The sequence below is a fragment of the Stenella coeruleoalba genome, assembly GCF_951394435.1.
Source record: "Stenella coeruleoalba genome assembly, chromosome: 8".
Lineage (NCBI taxonomy): Eukaryota > Metazoa > Chordata > Mammalia > Artiodactyla > Delphinidae > Stenella > Stenella coeruleoalba.
In genome coordinates this window covers 54,422,884-54,439,778 of record NC_137154.1, presented here as the reverse complement: position 1 = coordinate 54,439,778, position 16,895 = coordinate 54,422,884, and the positions used below count along the sequence as shown (strand labels likewise).

General features: G+C 55.7%; 1 protein-coding gene across 7 annotated transcripts in view; it reads right to left on the bottom strand.

Annotated features, from left to right (window-relative positions):
- Positions 1-16,895, bottom strand: part of MYO7A (myosin VIIA) — a 99,438-nt gene that overhangs the window by 59,102 nt on the left and 23,441 nt on the right. For 6 of the 7 annotated variants that reach the window (XM_079930708.1, XM_079930710.1, XM_079930712.1 and 3 more), the window contains exons 4-15: positions 16,272-16,456; positions 15,662-15,783; positions 15,433-15,575; positions 15,044-15,157; positions 13,738-13,891; positions 12,947-13,023; positions 12,293-12,412; positions 11,418-11,560; positions 10,207-10,417; positions 9,550-9,685; positions 6,194-6,300; positions 242-379 (exon numbers count right to left, since the gene is read on the bottom strand). In XM_079930708.1, the coding sequence (XP_079786834.1) occupies positions 242-379; positions 6,194-6,300; positions 9,550-9,685; positions 10,207-10,417; positions 11,418-11,560; positions 12,293-12,412; positions 12,947-13,023; positions 13,738-13,891; positions 15,044-15,157; positions 15,433-15,575; positions 15,662-15,783; positions 16,272-16,456 (1,650 nt within the window). Of the gene's footprint in view, positions 1-241; positions 380-6,193; positions 6,301-9,549; positions 9,686-10,206; positions 10,418-11,417; positions 11,561-12,292; positions 12,413-12,946; positions 13,024-13,737; positions 13,892-15,043; positions 15,158-15,432; positions 15,576-15,661; positions 15,784-16,271; positions 16,457-16,895 lie in introns of those variants that run through there. The other variant, XM_079930713.1, reaches the window with a different exon arrangement.

The window sequence follows — 16,895 nt, the reverse complement described above, 5'->3', positions numbered from 1 at the left end:
TCACCCAGTGAGAAGGTGGTGGAGTTGCGATTTGAATCTGGCTCGAGCCCACGACTACAGAGTCCAGGCTCTCTCCAGGGCACCTGCTGCCTCCAGTAAACAGGAACTTTGCTCTTTAAGCCCCTCAGGGGCCCTGCCGTTCCCCACAGAGCACAAAGTCTCACATGGCCCAGCCCCTCCCACCCCCCAGGCTGGTCCTATCTGCCTCCCCCTTGCCCCCTCCCAGGCCAGGGCTGCTCACCATGGGCTTCTTGAACTCGTTGGGCTTGATGCAGCGCACGAAGAAGGGCTGGCAGGCACCCAGCGTGCGCATCAGCAGCTCCAGGGACCGCTTGAACTGGCTGCTGAGCGTGGGCGAGCGCTTCCTGGTCTCGGCGCCCTGGGGGGATGGACCACAGCGATGGGAGGGGCTGACCCGTACCCCTCCAGCCCTCCGGAAGGGAAGTAGGAGAGGAGAGGTCAGCGGATCAAGGGCCTGAGGGAGAGCCGCCCAAGGAAGCAGGCTGGCCAGGCACATGGGTTTTCCTGTGACCCGCCCGGTCTGCGCTGGAGCTTGGGTCCCAGACGCACCCGCTTCTGGAAAGCCTCCCTGATCCTGGGCCCAGGAGCGTGGCACACGCCCTGGTGTGCTGGTTGACTCTGGGCGAGACGCAGCCCCTCTCTGAGTCTCCATCCTCCCTTCCCAGTATAAATGAGTGGCCAGACTTGGTCGCCTCAGGACGATGGGGTCATCTCTAGAGACGGGTTAGACAGACCTAAATTCAAACCCTGGCTCACCACCTCCGAGTCCCGTGATTTTAGGCAGGTCACTAAGCAACACTGAGCCTGTCTCCTAAATGAGAATAGTGCCACCTATCTAGCTGACCAGGCTGTGAGAGTATCTCAGTAAACAGCAACCCGTGAGGGCGGCGGTGCTACCTACACCCTCTGCCCCCCCTGTGGGATTAGCAGGTCAGCAGCAGGGGGGCGGGGCAGACCCAGATAAGCCTCCTAAGAAGGCACACGGCTGGCCTCTGGCGCCGTCCAGCACCAAGGCCCAGGGCCCCATGCTCCACCAGCCACCATCTGGGTGAGCCGGCCAGCGACCCCCTGCACCTCCCTGCCCTGTTGGGGTCCCCCTCTCAGAAGACTAGGAAATGAGTTGGGGTCCTGGGGGAGGACCTGAGCAGCAAGCAAACAGGAAGCAGAACCTCTCAGACCAAGAAACTGGACATAGAAACAACATTCGATTCCAAAGCATTTTGCTGTTATTGTTTTCCTGGCCGTTTCTTTGGGGTGAGGATGTTTTAATTAGTGAATTTGATTATTATTGTAAGATTTTATATTTTAAATGAGTCATCATTTTATCTGATATCCTGTAGCACCAAAAGCCAAGGATGCAGATGTCAACGTGTGAGATATGGGGGGAGGGAGAGGCATTTAACCCCTTCTGAAGTTAGACCACACGCCCCCGGAATGAAATGAAACTTGCCAAGAAACAGCAAATGCTTGCTCTTCTGAAATTTGCCATGTTTTCTGTTTTAGTATTATCTGGAACACATTCTAGGATTTTGCCAAGAGAAGCTGAGGAGTATCTGCACTGGGGTAGGGTGAATGTCAGGTCTTCAGCCCCCAAGTCTGCCCCAGAACCTGATCCGGCAGCAGCACCGGGTGACCCCCAGTTGGGGGGGAAGCTGTCCAGGGTGGGCTGTACACAGCCTGCATTAGAGGCCTTGCCAGGAGCACGTGTGCACACACAGCACACACACAGACACACACAGCACACAGACACACAGACACATAACACACAAATGTACACAGACACACATATACACACACGCCACCCACAAATACACACGGCACACACACCAGACATACACACAAAACACACATACACACACCACATACACAGAAATACACACACAGAGCACACCCGCACACACAGCATGCACACATGCACAATACATACAAACAACACACACACACATAGGACACACCCTTCTTCGGTTTCGATCAGACTATGGAACCACTTTCTGTCTGTCTTCCCTGCTGAGCTGTGAGCCCCGTGAGAACAGGCGGGTCTGCCTAGTTTACTACTGTGCCCCAGGGCCCAGCAACAGCAACAATCAACAACACCTGGCTGAACTGAAGTGGTGCTGAACTCCGAGAAATTGTCCCACTGCTCAAGCCACAGATCTGGGAACCATTCCCAACTCCTCCTCTCTCATATCCAATATGTCAGCAAATCTTATTGGCTCTACCTCCAAAATGGACCCAGAATCTGACCCCTTCTTACCACTTCCTCCACTGTCAGCCTGCATGGCTCTCTCGTTATTGCAACAACCTCCAAACCGGTCTCCCTGTTTCTGTTGCCCACTCTCCACACCGCCCTCCACTCCACTATCGACACAGCGATAGTGAGTGAGGCTGTTAGAACACAAATCCAGTCATGTCTCCCCTCCCCCAACCAGCTCAAAATCCTCAGTGGCTCCCCAGTTCACTCAGCATGAATGCCAAGGTCCCTTGTAAGAACCCACCCCACAGGACCTGGTCCCAGTTACCTCCAGCCTCTCCACCACTTTATTCCCTCCCTTCCAGCCACCCCTGCCTCCATGCTCTTCCCAGGGCAGGTTGGGGCTTAAAAAGCACCTTAGGGTTTTGCACTTGCTGTTCCCTCTCCCTGCGATGCTTTTCGTCCAGAAAGCACGTGGCTGGCTTCTTCACTTCCTCACCAACCTCTCAGTAAGCCCTCTCCTGATCCCCTATTCAAAACTGCAAAGCCCCCCCACCAGCACCCTTCCCGCCTTCATTTTTCCCCATCTCATAAGTCACCATCTAAAATTATGTAATACACTTATTTATTTGCTTATTAACTATTTCCTCCTTCTGCTAGAGCACAACCTCCACGAGGACAGAGGTTTCTTTCTGTTTTGTTCACTACTGTGTCCCCAGCACATATGACAATGTCTGACATATAACAGGCATTCAGTAGGTATTTGTGATGGAAAGAAGGAATGAGTGAATGGGTCCTATGATCCCAGGATCTGCTCTCACTTCCCTGGCCACCTGGTTTCTGATTTGGTTTTATTTCATTGAGGGGAAAGGTCGTCTTTTCCGACATTTGTTGTTTTCTGGGATAATTTGCAGATAACTAGGGACGGGGTAAAGGCAGAAGTGAGAAGTCCAAAGGTCAGCGTTAAATGATGCCTCGGAGGGGATGTGAGGCACAGGCACCCGAGCAGGATGTGATCGGGGCTGGGAAGTCACTGTCAGGAGAAGCCACCTGCATAAGGAGTGAACCAGCGTCCTGTGGACTCAGGGCGCCTGGGTCATGTGCCTGGGGTTGGGGGTGGGGTGGTGTTCACGCCCTGGAAGAGCCGCCCCGCTCTGCTGCTCCCTCCAGTGGCAACGATTGGGGTGGGGCTGCCCGGGGCGCCCTGAGGAGGCAGACACAAGAGTCAAAAGAGTAGAAATTCAGGGGCTGGGGACCTGCGCAGGACACAGGTCAGATCACCGGAAGGACGTGGGCCCTCATCCTAAGGAGAACGCTGCGGCTGGTACGCTGTCATCCAATAAACTGACTCAGCATCCACACTTCACCAAGCCCATTTCCTTGTTCCTTTAACAGAGCTATCATGTTTCCAACAGTTACAAAGTATTTTTTCTTTCCTTGAGGCAAAGCTTGCAGATAGCACAGTACAGTGAAAAGGAGCAGGGACAAGAAAGCCTCACTGTAGCCCTCACTTGTACGTGACCTTGGCCAAGTCCCTGCACCTCCCTGAGACAGACCTGGAACCAATCCCTGTGTGTCACCAGCTGTGTGACTTCTAGCAAAGACCTTGGCCTCTCTGGGCCCCAGTTACTTTACCTGTAAGGTAGGGGCAATAGTAATTACTCACGAGGATACCTAAGTGGGCCAGAAGAGTAGACGTAATTGGTATCAAATCTGTCACTGCCATGTTCTCATTCTGTGCTCCAAAAACTCCCTCGGGAGCAGGCCGCTTCTGGACACCCCACAGTCTCACACTTGGACCTCTCCACGGTTCCTCAGCAAGTGGGTTCTATTCCCAGAGTTCAGGGAAGGGGGCTTAGAACAGGAAACTTCATGGAGAGGTCCTCACATGCCTCTATGGCTTGGGAAAGAGAAGTAGGAGGAAAAGATGGGTTCAGTGTCTTCCGGGACTGCCCAAGACCAGGACGAGTGGGTAGGCCTGGTAGGGGCTGGGCTGGCGTCTACAGAAGGACAGGAGAGAGTGGGGGAGAGTCCAGAGCCACACCCGTGTCACCAACACTGCGACCGGCAGTTTGTGGGCTTCACGTTGGGGACTGCCGGTGCTGGAGCTCCAGGCGCCTGGGCCCCTCTCTGGTGGTGGCCCTACGTTCATCCCATCAACCGGCTGGGCCAGTGTTGGCCTGGGGCCGACTGTGGGCAGAGGACAGAGGCCTCCTTCCAGACGACCTCCCTGCTCTTGATGTGCTGGGGGCCCTGCACTACCAGTGGGTTTGTGATTTGTGCCAGAACTCTGCAGGCACCAGGCAGCAGGGGGATGCCAGACATGCAGGAAGGAAGGGGACCCAGCGTCAAGAGCGAGTGTGAGAGGATGTCAGCATCAGGCAGAGAGGAAACTGAGGGCTGAGAAGAGAAAAGGGAGGCGAAGGGACGCCAGAGCTATGCTGCTGCTAAGGGTACCCAGCATCTTTGGGGCCCAAAGAGCCTTGGGAGCCACGCACGACCTGCAGTTGGTGGTCAGGACACACCAGGGATGGTGTTCCAGGGCCTAAGGAGCTCAGGGGGCAGGGAGTGGCTTCTAGTCCCAGCTCCCCCAGATGCTGTGACTGGGAGTGAACCACACTCTATCTCTGAGCTTCAGTCCCCCATCTGCAAAATTCAGAAAATACTACCACCTGTCTCTCCTGATCTACAAGGTTAATCAGAGGATCTGACTGAGTCATGGACGTAGAAACCCTTAGTAGGGCCTGATGGAAGGAGCAGGCCTTGATACCTCCAAGAGACTCCGTGGAGGCAGAGAACTTGGGAGAGAAGGGTTCGAGTCCCAGCCCTGCCCCGATACACTGGGCAGGTCTCACACCTCTTTTTCTAGGGCTCAGTTTCCTCCTTTAAGAAACTGAGATGCCTGAAGTCCACACAACTCAGAAAACAAAAATCAAAGCACTCCACAAACCACTCCACAAAAACGCACACTCCAAAACAATAAAGAAAAAAGGGCCCTTTCCCCAAGCCTCAGTGCCTCAGGGGCTGAGGACACAGCCCAGCCCCAAGGGCTGCTGAGGCCTCTCCCGCCATCCTCCGGCCCCGGGCTGGGGTCTTTTACCTTCGCAGAAGCCGCTGACTGGCGGAGAGTGCCCGATGAATAACCACAGAGAAACTACAACAGGAACCACAGTGCACGGCGAGATGGGGTGGGGGGCAAGGAGAACGTGGCGGGTCAGAAAACAGGGAGCAAAATCCACCAGGGAGAGAGGACAACCCTCAGGGCAGTGGTCTGGGCTTCTGGGAGGCTGGGGGCAACACAGGCAGCAGGACAGGCACTGAGGGGGCAGCGGCTCTGCTCCCGCCTTGAGCCCCTCCATGCACTCTCCAGGAAGCCATGGGACAGGAGGAAAATATGAGATAAAAAAGCATATAAATCCTGCAAGAAACAAGCCCACCCATTGAGAAGGTGGTGGAGTTGGGATTTGAATGTGACTTGAGCCCACTACAGAGTCCAGGCTAACACGCTAGGGCCAAAGAAATGTCGAGGGTGGGAAATTCTCCCCCGCCCCACCCAGTTTGGGGCCCAGGGCTGGTGCAAATATGCCGTTTGGGCCCATTTCTCTGAACACCCACACCCGTCCGCGTCCTCGAGGCTGGACGTCCCCTCTTTGCCCGTGCTCCCTGTTAGCTGCTGGAGGTCGGGGCGGGGGAGGGGGCCCCCCCCATGGAAAACCGAGTCCTGACCAAGCTCTGCTCCGCAGCCTCCCACGTGATCTTTCTCTGGGCCTTGCACCCCACCCACTCTACCTCATTAGAACAAGAGGACCCGATAGGAGGACCTTGGAGGCCCTCCAGCCCCTCCCGGAACCACAGCAAAGCACCACCCCTGCTCTATGGCCAGAGGAGCTCAGCTGAAGCCACTAGACAAGGGGGCATCTAGATACCGGCCTGGCTTCTGGGGGCCCTTCCTGCCCAATGCAAACCACACCCCGACATTACCATGGCGACGTCAGCCTGGAAGATCTGCTTGATGAACTTGTTCCTGGAGGAGTGGACCAGCTGGATGATGTCTCCGTGCAGGGTGTCCCGGTTCTTCTCCAGGAAGCCTGGGTGGCGGCAAAGAGCAGTCACACCTCGCCAGCTCCGGCAGCCTCCCCCTGACAAGACTCACCCCTTCCCCGAAGCCACAACGCCTGGTCCAGGAAGACCCTCGAAAGCCACCTAGTTCAACCACATCCACTTTACAGCTGGGGACCCTGGGGCCTGTAGAGGACAGTAGCTTGCCCACGGTCCCAGAGAGAGCGAGGGGCAGAGCCAGCACTGGAACTCGTCTCCCCAGCCTCACAGCTCACCTCTTCCCGGCCTGGCCAAAGCGGAGGGCAGGAAGTCTCAGGCCCCGGGAGGGAGCGGGGCACCTTGCCAGCTCAACCACCGCAACCCCTGAAATGCCAGCTTCAGTCTTTTGGACGAAGGGGAGATAGGCTGGGACCTGGGACCCTCTACCGGAGTGCTCGCACCTGGACAAACGTCTCCTCCAGCAACAAAATACAAAGAAACTTAGGGACTAAAAATAACCACACGCATGTGCGGTACCAGCAATTGTGAACAATAAGATACAAAAAGGCCACAAACCGACTGCCATTCCTGAGCTGCTGGGAGCAAAAGCAGGGAACTGCCCGTGACCCCAGCACACAGCACCACCAACAGGGTGAGCTGACCACGTAAGCCGCCCCACCCCCAGCCCGGCCCACCAATCCGCCACCGCCCTCACCTCATTTAAGGAACCAGCCCGCCCCCCCCCCGCTCAGGGAGTGAGCAAAGGCACCTGTTTCTTGTTCTCACTCCCTCGTGCTAAAGCAGCACGAGCCCCTGTAAAGTTTGCCTGAATTTCTCGTCTGGCTTCTTACCAATTTCTATTGATTAAAAAGTCCAAGGACCCAAGTTCAGTGACAAAGGTGTCAAAAGCCCTTGTTAAGTGTGTGCCCTGGGAGAGAACACAAGTTCATCTGGTACCAGCTAATAGTAAAGGAATGCATTTAAAATACCTTGTGTTTGGGTAGTGGCTTCACAGCTGGAATGCTCACAACTCCCCCTGTATATGCAGGACAGGTGGAGACTATCTTCCCCGCTCTCACAAGGGAAGAAATTGATGTTCAGAGAAGCTAAGCAAATTGTCTAACTGCACACAGCAAGCCACGGGCAGAGTTAAGACCTGAGCACAGGAGCCCTGGCACCAGCCCAGGGGGGCTCCCCTGCACCAGAGACTCCAAAGCAGGCTACCATTACCAGGGCCTGAGGACTTAGGAACTGGTTAATGGGGGACCTTGCTAGCGCGGGGATGAAGATGAGGAGCCCAAGGGCTGGGGATGCCCGAGGAGGAGGAACCCTGCAGAGAAGCAGCACCCTTTTCCCCCAGGACTCAGGCTGCCCTGGCTGGCAGATGGCACAGAGACCCAGTGCGGAGCTGCCCACCTGGCATCTGGGGAAGGGTGAGCTGCAGGTGGCACTCAGTACTGGAAGGGGGGCTCTGAAGTTGGGATGGAATTGTAGGGTCCTAATTAAAGCTCTATGACAGACTCACTACGGGACCCTAGGGAGGTCCCCTTCTGGGCCTCAGCTTCCTTATCTGTTGAATGAGCATGAGGCACCCATAAGCTCTAGCTTCTTTTTGGATCACCTAGCACCACACATGTCATAAATAAAATTTACTGAATTGAAACAGTGCTCTGTACACAGAAAATGCTGACACAATTGTTTAAAGTAGCTCAAAACTGATTAGTGACCTTAGGCAAGTCATTTCCCTCTCGGGGCCTCAGTTTCCAAATCCCTAAAAGTAGATGAGCCGTATGTTTCCTCCAGATCTAATAATATTCTATAATTTTATAACTGTGTAGAGTTTGCTCAATTTTCATTTTCGTCTCCTCAGCCACATCATGAAGCCTAGGACATAATAGATGCTCAGTGAACGTTGGTTGGACTGCACTAAAAAAAAAAACCCTCTCTTACTCCAAACAACAGATCTATTTGTTTGTTCAACACTCCTTCAAACTTAACATTGGGTTTCTTCTTTCTAACAGGTGGGGCGGATCTCACACCCTAATGAGGGCTGAGCAGCCTTCTGATTGCATAATTGCCACATGGCTTGCTCTCTGCCTCCTGGACCAACTCAACAAGGAAGTATGAAAGCAGTGGCTCTTTGCTTGTTCGTTTGAAATTTCACTGGCTTTGGCTGTGGCTGGGACCCTTTGGGACTGAAGGCGGGAGGGCAGACACATCCCACAGCTGATGCCCATTCAGGGCCAGCCCTTTGCACCAGGGTGTGAGGACTGAGGTTGGCAAGGGCAGTCTGCCCGCTTTTGACAGACCCTGTAGGAATTCCAAGTGGGGAAAACGTGACCGTTTTCTGACCGTCTTCCTCACTTCTAGCTTTTAAATGAGCCCAATTGTATCTCCCAGGAGAAAAGAAGATACATCTCCTTCAAAGACCAAACTTGGTCTTGCTGCTCAAAGAGTTTTGGTGAGTAACGGGGCTAGTTCTAGGCCTGGCTTTGCAGCCAATAGGCCATGTGATCTAAAAAAAACATTAACTGCCCCTTCTGAGACTCAGTTTCCCCATATGTGCAAAAGAACATTGAGCCCACCCGAAGAATTGAAAGCAGGGACTCAAAAAGATAGATATACACCCATGTTCGTGTCAGCACTGTCACAACAGCCAAAAGGTGGAAACAACCCAAATGTCCACCGACAGATGAATGGATAAATAAAATGTGGTGTACACACACACACACACACACACACACACACACACACACAATGGAATATTATTCAGTCATGAAAAGGAAGAAAATTCTGACACATGCTGCAACACGGATGAACCCTGAGGGCATTATGCTAAGTGAAATAAGCCAGACACAGAAGGTGAGATAGTGTATGTTTCCGCTTATATGATGTACTTAGAACAGTCAGATACATAGAGACAGAAAGTAGAATAGAGGTTATCAGGCACTAGCGGGCGGGGGGAGGGTGGAGAGTTACTGTTTAGTGGGTACAGAGCTTCTATTTGGGGTGATGAAGAAGCTCTTGAGAGTGGTGGTGGTTGTACAATATTGTGAACATACTTAAGGCCACTGAAGTGTAGACTTAAAAATTGTTAAAATGGTAAATTTCATATTACATATATTTGACCACAATTTTTTAAAAATCCCTAAAAAAGAAGCACTGAGCCCAATGCTTCCTAACATCCCTTCCCTCTTTGTATTCCAGGGCCCTGGTCTCTGTCCTGGGCTGGACAAGGGGAAGGAAGGGAGGGGACACAAGCAAAGAGAGACAGCCAGCCCCGGAGGGCCCACCTGTACCTTGACTCTCATAGTAAACAACGCCTGCAAAGTGGTTGATACCAAACTGGGTCTCGTGGTTGTTCTTGGGGGGAATGTAGTTCGAGTTGAGCTTGTGCTGGGAGTTCAGTTTATGCAACATGGTGGTGTCTGTGCCCTGTGGGAACCAAGCGGCGGCTGTCAGGCCCACCCACTCCTCCCCGTCGTCCCACTCTCTACCAGGCCCTACTGCCTTTCCTGCCCCCTGTCTTTTCACCCCCTCTTCTGTTTTTCCCAACAGCTTCCCTCCCTTTATTTATTCCCCACACAGGAGCTCTCTGGGCCTCCATTTCCCCATCTGTTAAGCGGGTGAATTGGAATTACACAACCTTGAAAGTACATTCCAGCTTAGAAAATCTATTTTCCATGATTAAAATCATGAGAGCAGCCCCTCCCCCACTCCAAGACATGTTCTGTGTCTGGAGCACCTATTCTGCACCAGCTGCATGCTTAGATCTTCATAGTTTGGTCCAGGACCCACTGGACCGTAGGTAATTCCCAAATGTCAGATGAGCGCATTTGAACCGGCCCCAAAGCTGCTCTGAGAGGCGCATATCATTAGTCCCATTCCACAGATGAGGAAAGCGGAGGCTCAGAGTGTGGAGGGGACGTGTCTGCCCCGCTCCGCTGCAGGCCCACCTTGGGGAACTTGCTCTCCTCATCGATGAGGGAAATGATGTTCATGGGCTTGTTAGCGATCATGTCCAGGGCGTCCTGGTTGTCTGTGAACTCGATGTGCAGCCAGTCGATGCTCTCCAGGTCATACTCCTCCTGTTCTAGCTTGAACACGTGCCGCACGAAGAACTGCTGCAGGTGCTCATTGGCGAAGTTGATGCACAGCTGCTCGAAGCTGCAGGGAGGGGTGCAGGGCACAGGGGGTAGCGGGAGGCAGGGCGATGTTCAGGCCCTGCCTTGCCGCTCAGGGGCCGGCCCCAGCTTGGTGTGCAGTGTGCCCCTGGGACTTCCAATCTCTGAGGTGAACCAGCATTGCAAGTCCAACCCCCTCCATTACCGAAGAGGACACGGAGGCCCAGAGAGGGCACAGCACTTGCCCAAGGTCACTCAGTGAGTCGGAAGGAGAGTTAAGGCTGGAGCCCTCTTCCCTGCATGACCAGGCCCTGAGAGAGGACTGGTGGATGGGCACCACACCCCTGGCAGAGCACCTGGGAGAGGAAGAGCCAAGGCGCTGGGGAGGGGCCTCAAAGAGAGCTCCAAAGCGTCAGCAGACATGGGAAGCGGGCTCGCGAGATTGGGCAAGAAGGGCCTTGACAGTGACATCTCTGCGCCACCAACTCAGTGCTCTCCCAGGTGACAGACGCTTCATGTGTTCAATGTGAGTGTTTTGGTGGTGTGGAGGGCTTTGAGACATCTGAACATTACAGGAATTGAAGTGACTTGCCTGGGGTCACACAGCCAAAAAGTGGGGCAGGGCTGGCTGCCTCCAGCTCCAGTGTCCACCTGGGCCTGCTCCATCGATCTGCTCCTCACACAGCCCCCAAGTGGGACACCAGCTATGGCCAACACCCCATCTCAAGCTTGGCTCAGGCCCCGCCTCACCTGCTTTGCGGCACCTTGGAACTTGGACACTGGACTGATGGGCAGCGGGGACTAGAGTGTCTGTGATGGTGTAAGAGCCTTCGCTCCACCACCCCAGCTGGCCTCAGCTGACCCAGGGACTGGAGGGGACAGGGAAGAAGGGGAAAGGGCCCCAGAGGGTGTCTGGAGTCAAATTTTCCAACAGCCTGGCAGAGTGTGCTTGGGGCCAGCTAAATGTAGTTTAAAGGGAGAGATTTGACACTGAAGTCCATGTTGCAGAAGAAAATTCCCACAGGACACAGCCCACGTGGTACCTGTTCACGGCAAAGTTCTCGAACCCAAAGATGTCCAGGAGGCCAATGGACCGTCGAGAGTTATTCACTTCCTGGGAGGGAGGTTTGTAAATTGCCGCGTTGATCTTGTCCACAATCCACACGAAGAGCCGCCCGTAGATCCCCTGCGGGGAGAGGCAGCCACGTAAGCCACGGGTGCAGCCACAGCCTCGCAGGAGGACCGGCCAGGCTCCTGGGCCTCGGTGGCCTCGCTCCAGCCCCTTCCTGCAGCACGAAACCCCCAAGCTTCACCTTCTCCTGCCAGAACAATTCCTGCCTGTCCTTCAAAGCTCTGTGGGGACGTCAGCTCCACCAAGAAACTTCTCCTGACCTCACGCAGTTTGGGCTCCCATCTCTCCCAACCATCTCTGTCTCCCCTTCAGCTCTGATTATCACGAGGGTCCCAGAGCCCAGCACAGGGCCTGGCACAGTGGAGGGGCTCGATGGATGACAAAATGGCAGGACTGGGGGGCCTCTCCACCCGACCCAGCCCCTCTTCGGCGGTCTTCGTTGGAGAGATCAGAGAGGGTATGCCCTGGGCTGGGAATAGCACAGCAGACCGAGTGACCAAAGGTTATGATTCAACATGAAGCAGGCCAGGTGTGGAGGGCCTCAGGGCACCAGAGCTGTTGGGGCCGCTGAAGAGCACAGCTCCCACCCCTTGTGGGACAGACGAATGAGGCTCCGGGGAAGGCAGGCTCTTGCCCAAGCCCCAGAGAGAGCCAGTGGCTGGAGCCGGACCCAAGGGCAGACCGGGGTCAGGGCCCAGACGTCCTTCCAGCTCTGTGGACTCCTCGGCTCCTGTCCGTGAACAACCCCACCTCCCGTGGGCCGGGGAGAGCCGGCAGCCACTCCACCTTGACGAAGGCGTCTCTCACGTCCAGCGCTTGCTCCCTGCTGAGCGGGGTGGACACCGTCTCCCCGCGGGTGATGAGGGTGCGGCTGGTCAGGCAGCTCATCAGGTTTGGGGGGTTCACCTAGTGGGGCAACATCCAGGCACCCACTCAGCCGCCCGCCAGCCTGCCCCTCCCTCCATCACACCTAGAACCCCTCCCGCCTTCCACCAGGCCTGACTCAGACTCTGCCCTCCACGGCCATATCCTCCCCAGTCATCAAACCCACCCAAGGGCGGCTGAGAAGGAACTGCTCTCTCCTCGACAGCCCCCTCCCATCCCCCCAGCATGTCCCCTGTCCCTCCGGCACCGGCTTTGACTCTGGCTTGATTTATACCAGTTTTCCAACTCGAGGCAGAGTCTAGTAAATCTTTACTACAAGACTGACTGACCTTCTCAGGGCCCCCCATGCTCCACACCCTCCCCAGGGGCAGCCGTGCTAGGTCCCCACTCCTCCTCTGGGACCCGTGCCCAACACAGATCCTGCACACAACTGGTTCTCGCCGTCGAACTTCTAGAACTCTCCAAGCAGAGGGCCCCAGCTCCCTGAGCCTGAAGTCAAAACTGCTCCTCTGGGAGAGGGAGAAGCAGGAGAGGGGACAGAAAGCTCTCACTGACCTCGAGCAGAGACGCGGCTGTGGCCAGGGATGGGGAGAAGAGGACCTCGCAGGCATCCAGGTTTTCAAACGTACGGTCTGTCAGCAGCACCAGGGCGCAGCGTCAGGCAAGGGGGGGGGGGCGTGGGGGGAAAGGGACAGTCTAGCAGGACAAGGCGGCTCTTGTCTCGAGTCTCAGGGGGACTGCCCTGCCCACAGAGGGCATCAGCACCATGACTAAATGCTTTTCTGGGTTAATATCAGTTTGACGAATGTTGTCACCGTGAGCCACGGGCACCAGGAGGGTAGGGAGCATGTATGCCCAGCAACTGGCTCCATGCCTGACATCCACGTAGCGGACACTGGCAGTCACGGCCCCCTCTCCCATGACCCTCACTCCAGACCCAGAGCAATCAGGGGCTCCTGAGACAGGCTTGGAGAACTTGTCTAGCTCTGTGCCTGATACCATCTGCCCTTCGCCAAATGTGCCCTGCTCTCTCAGGCCTCAGGACCTTTGCACAGGCTCTTCCTTCTGCCTGGTGCGTGCTTTCTCCACGTCTCTTAGTCTTTCAAGACTCACTAGACTGTGAGCTCCTTAGAGCTGGGATCATTCATTCATACTGAGCAAACATTCCCAGAGCTCTTACTCTGTCCTGGGGCCATGCTGGACACCAGGGCAAGAGCAGAGTGGACTTGGTGCCTGTCTCAGAGGGCCTCCTCCCAGCCTGGCACATCGCTGGAGTGTCAGCTGAGTGAGCGTGTCCCCTTCTCTAGCCTGCCTTCCTTTCTGAAGATGGCTGTTCAGTCACTCACCCTCATACTTCAGGTTGCCCAGGTGCAGGATGGCGGCCAGGAGCTTTGAGATCTCCCAGTTCTCCGTGTCTGTGAACATGAGCACCTTCATGGCCGAGCGGATGTTGGCATACTCCTGGCTGTCCTCGCGGCCCTCACAGGTTATGCAGTTACCCTGGTGGGAGTGGGTGGGAGAGTGGGGAGTAGAAGGGTGTCGGGGAGGCCACAGGTACCCACAGTGCCTGGGCTGAAGGGCCCTCTGCCTGGCCAGGCCAGCCTGGGTTTCTGAGCACTGACTTCACCTATGACTCCTCCAGGAAGTCTAGAAAGCTCCTGGCTGGCCTTCTCAGGGATACATTGCCCACATCTGGGGAGCATGGATGCCCCTTCTTCCCATGAGTGAGAGGAGCCGGGTCACTGATGCCAGGCCTGCCCCCGTCACCCCGCCTGGCAAGTCACAGCACCAAGGCCTTACCTGACCCCTCTCCCCCCACGGACATCCACCCTCAGGAACCTGAACCCCTCACAAGGTGCAGCCTGGGGTAGAAGGCGGGAGGTGGTAACTACAGACAGGCAGGGCATCGCCTGGGGTCTGCCCCATTGTGTGTGCCTATGAGACCCGTGTGTGCACGTGTGTGTGTGTATCCAAGTGTGCCAGCCAGCTAACGGAAGTGTCCAGAAAGGCCTGCCACACCTACAATACACAGACATACACACACACCCCTTGGTTGTCCCACATCCCTCAGCTGCCGTGGCCCACACTTGTGTCCACGTGGCTGGCCCACCTCAGGTCCAGACAACCCGGCGTGGGCTCCCCCCAGTCCAGCCTGCTGTGTGCATGGCCCACCACTGGCGCTGAGTGGCAGCAATGGTCTCAGGCCCACTTTTCCTTTATGTCCAGACAACAAGAAGCTGGCAACAGGGCCCTGCAACCACTAAGCCCCCGGGGCTGAAGCCACAGCAGGCTGTACCCTACAATCCTGGGGGCCCTGGCAGAGGTCCCAGTCTCCACGTCCTCAAAGAATAACGTATCACCTCCCACGTGTGCAGACAGGGCCGGGTGTGCGTACACGTGGGCGTGTGTGTGTCTATGCGTCCCTGGGGCTGGGACGTGTACACATTTAGGCATGTGTGTGTCTGTGGTGATAATTCGTCTAGATGTGTGTACAAGCAGGCGTGTGCCCACGTGGGGAACAGGCCTTATGGTGGGCTGGGGCCAGTCAGAGGATGGAAGAAAGCCCACAGAGAAGTTCCTACCCACCAGGCCTGGAGCTGCGGAGGGGCTGGGACGGTGTCCCCCTCCCCGGGTGCCCCACCTGGGCCTCACCATGGCCAAGTAGTTATAGTCTGTGGCCTGGCCCAGGCCCAGCTTCCTCTTCTGTTCCTCACTCATGCCCTCCAGCATGCAGTAGAACACGTGGTAATTCCTTTCATCGGGGGCCTAAAAGTGGGAGCACAAGGTGTTGGGGGATGGGAGGGCGGGAGGAGGCCATCCGGAACCAGACAGACAAGCAGACTGTAACCAGTTTACTATGTTAACAAGCGCCTTTCATGAAAAAGTCCCCGTGGGTGGGTTTCCTGCTGGGATTTCAGGCACTGAGGCAAGCGAACTGCAACACAGGGACAACCAAAGCCATGCAGACGGTGTGCACCCCACACCCCCCTGAGGCTGGGACTCCCGCGCAGCTGCAGCTCTGCCCAGGGGCTCGGGCCCACCTGGCGACAGACACGTGACTTCTCCAGCAGGTACTGCTCGATCCTGGCGCCCTCGATGGCGCCCCGCTTGTTGAAGTGGATGTCGATGTACTTCCCGAAGCGGCTTGAGTTGTCGTTGCGAATGGTCTTGGCGTTCCCAAATGCTGCAGGGTGGGCAGACGTTCATGGGTCACGGTCAGTGTCAGTCGCCCCCCAGCCCCCCAGCCCCGCCCTGAGAGCCCGGCCCTACCTTCCAGGATGGGGGTGGCTTCCAGCACCTGCTGCTCGATCCACGAGTGCTGCCCACTGATGGCCGCCAGGAACTGCAGGATCAGCTTTGTGCTCTCCGTCTTCCCTGCCCCAGACTCCCCACTGCAGAGGAGCCCCAGGCAGAGGCAAGACCTGTTACTGCCCTAAACTACGGCCCCCCCTCCAACCAGCTCCCTATCTGTAAAATGGGCTGACACTACGGACCTTCCAGGTCTGGGGAAGGCGGAAGGAGCTCAGTGCCCTGCCACAGCTAAAGGTCACCTTCTTTCCCCTTATTCAGACACACACGCTCCTCCACCCATACTGCCACACAGCATGGCACGAACTAGATGCTCGATCAATGCTTTGTTGTTTTACCCTCTGCCCAAGAGAGAACAGGAGCCTAAGGTTGCAACTGACCATAATTTAACAGGAGCCAGCAGTAAACAAGGTTGGTCTCAACAGTTAACATGCGCTTTGGTAGCATTAATAGAGGTATAAGGCCTGGGCAAGGGGAGGTGATTCTCTATATTAGGAGGCATTAGCGGGAGCACAGAGCAGGAGTTCTAGGGGCCAAGCCTGGGGCTCCATGCTGGTCCTGGGCCGCCCACCTGATGATACAGCACTGGTCACGGCTGTTGCGCTTCATGTTGAAGTAGCAATTGTCAGCAATGGCAAAGATATGTGGGGGCATCTCCCCAATCTTCTTGTTGGTGTACTGGCGGATGTGTTCTGGCGAGTAGATAGAGAGCAGCTGGTAGGGGTTCACAGCCACCAGGATGGAGCCCGTGTAGGTCTGTGGGCAACAAGGAACAGGGAGCTCACTCCTTCCCACGTGGGAGGCTCTGACTCTAGAAAGCTCTCAGGCTCTGCCCTGCTCCGTCCCTCTGGAAGGGACAGCACTGGCTTTGGAGTCCCATGGATCTGGGGTCAGAATCCTACCTCCCTATGAGCTGGGGGTGGGGCCTTCAGATTAGCATTGGGTCGGGCTCACAGTAGGTGCTCAGAGACATTTGATGAAAGGAGGGAGGAAGTGGGGAGGGAGGGAAGGCGGGTCTTAAAGCCTCAATTTCCTTATCTTTATCCGTAAAATGGGCATAATATAACTTTATGAAAGAAGATGGTGGACTTTAAAATTTATAGCACACTGCAGGTAATTCTCAAATGCTGGCCCCCACCTTTGCCTCCAAACCCTGCATCCCAAACCTTCAGAGCAAAATTCACAAACTGGACCT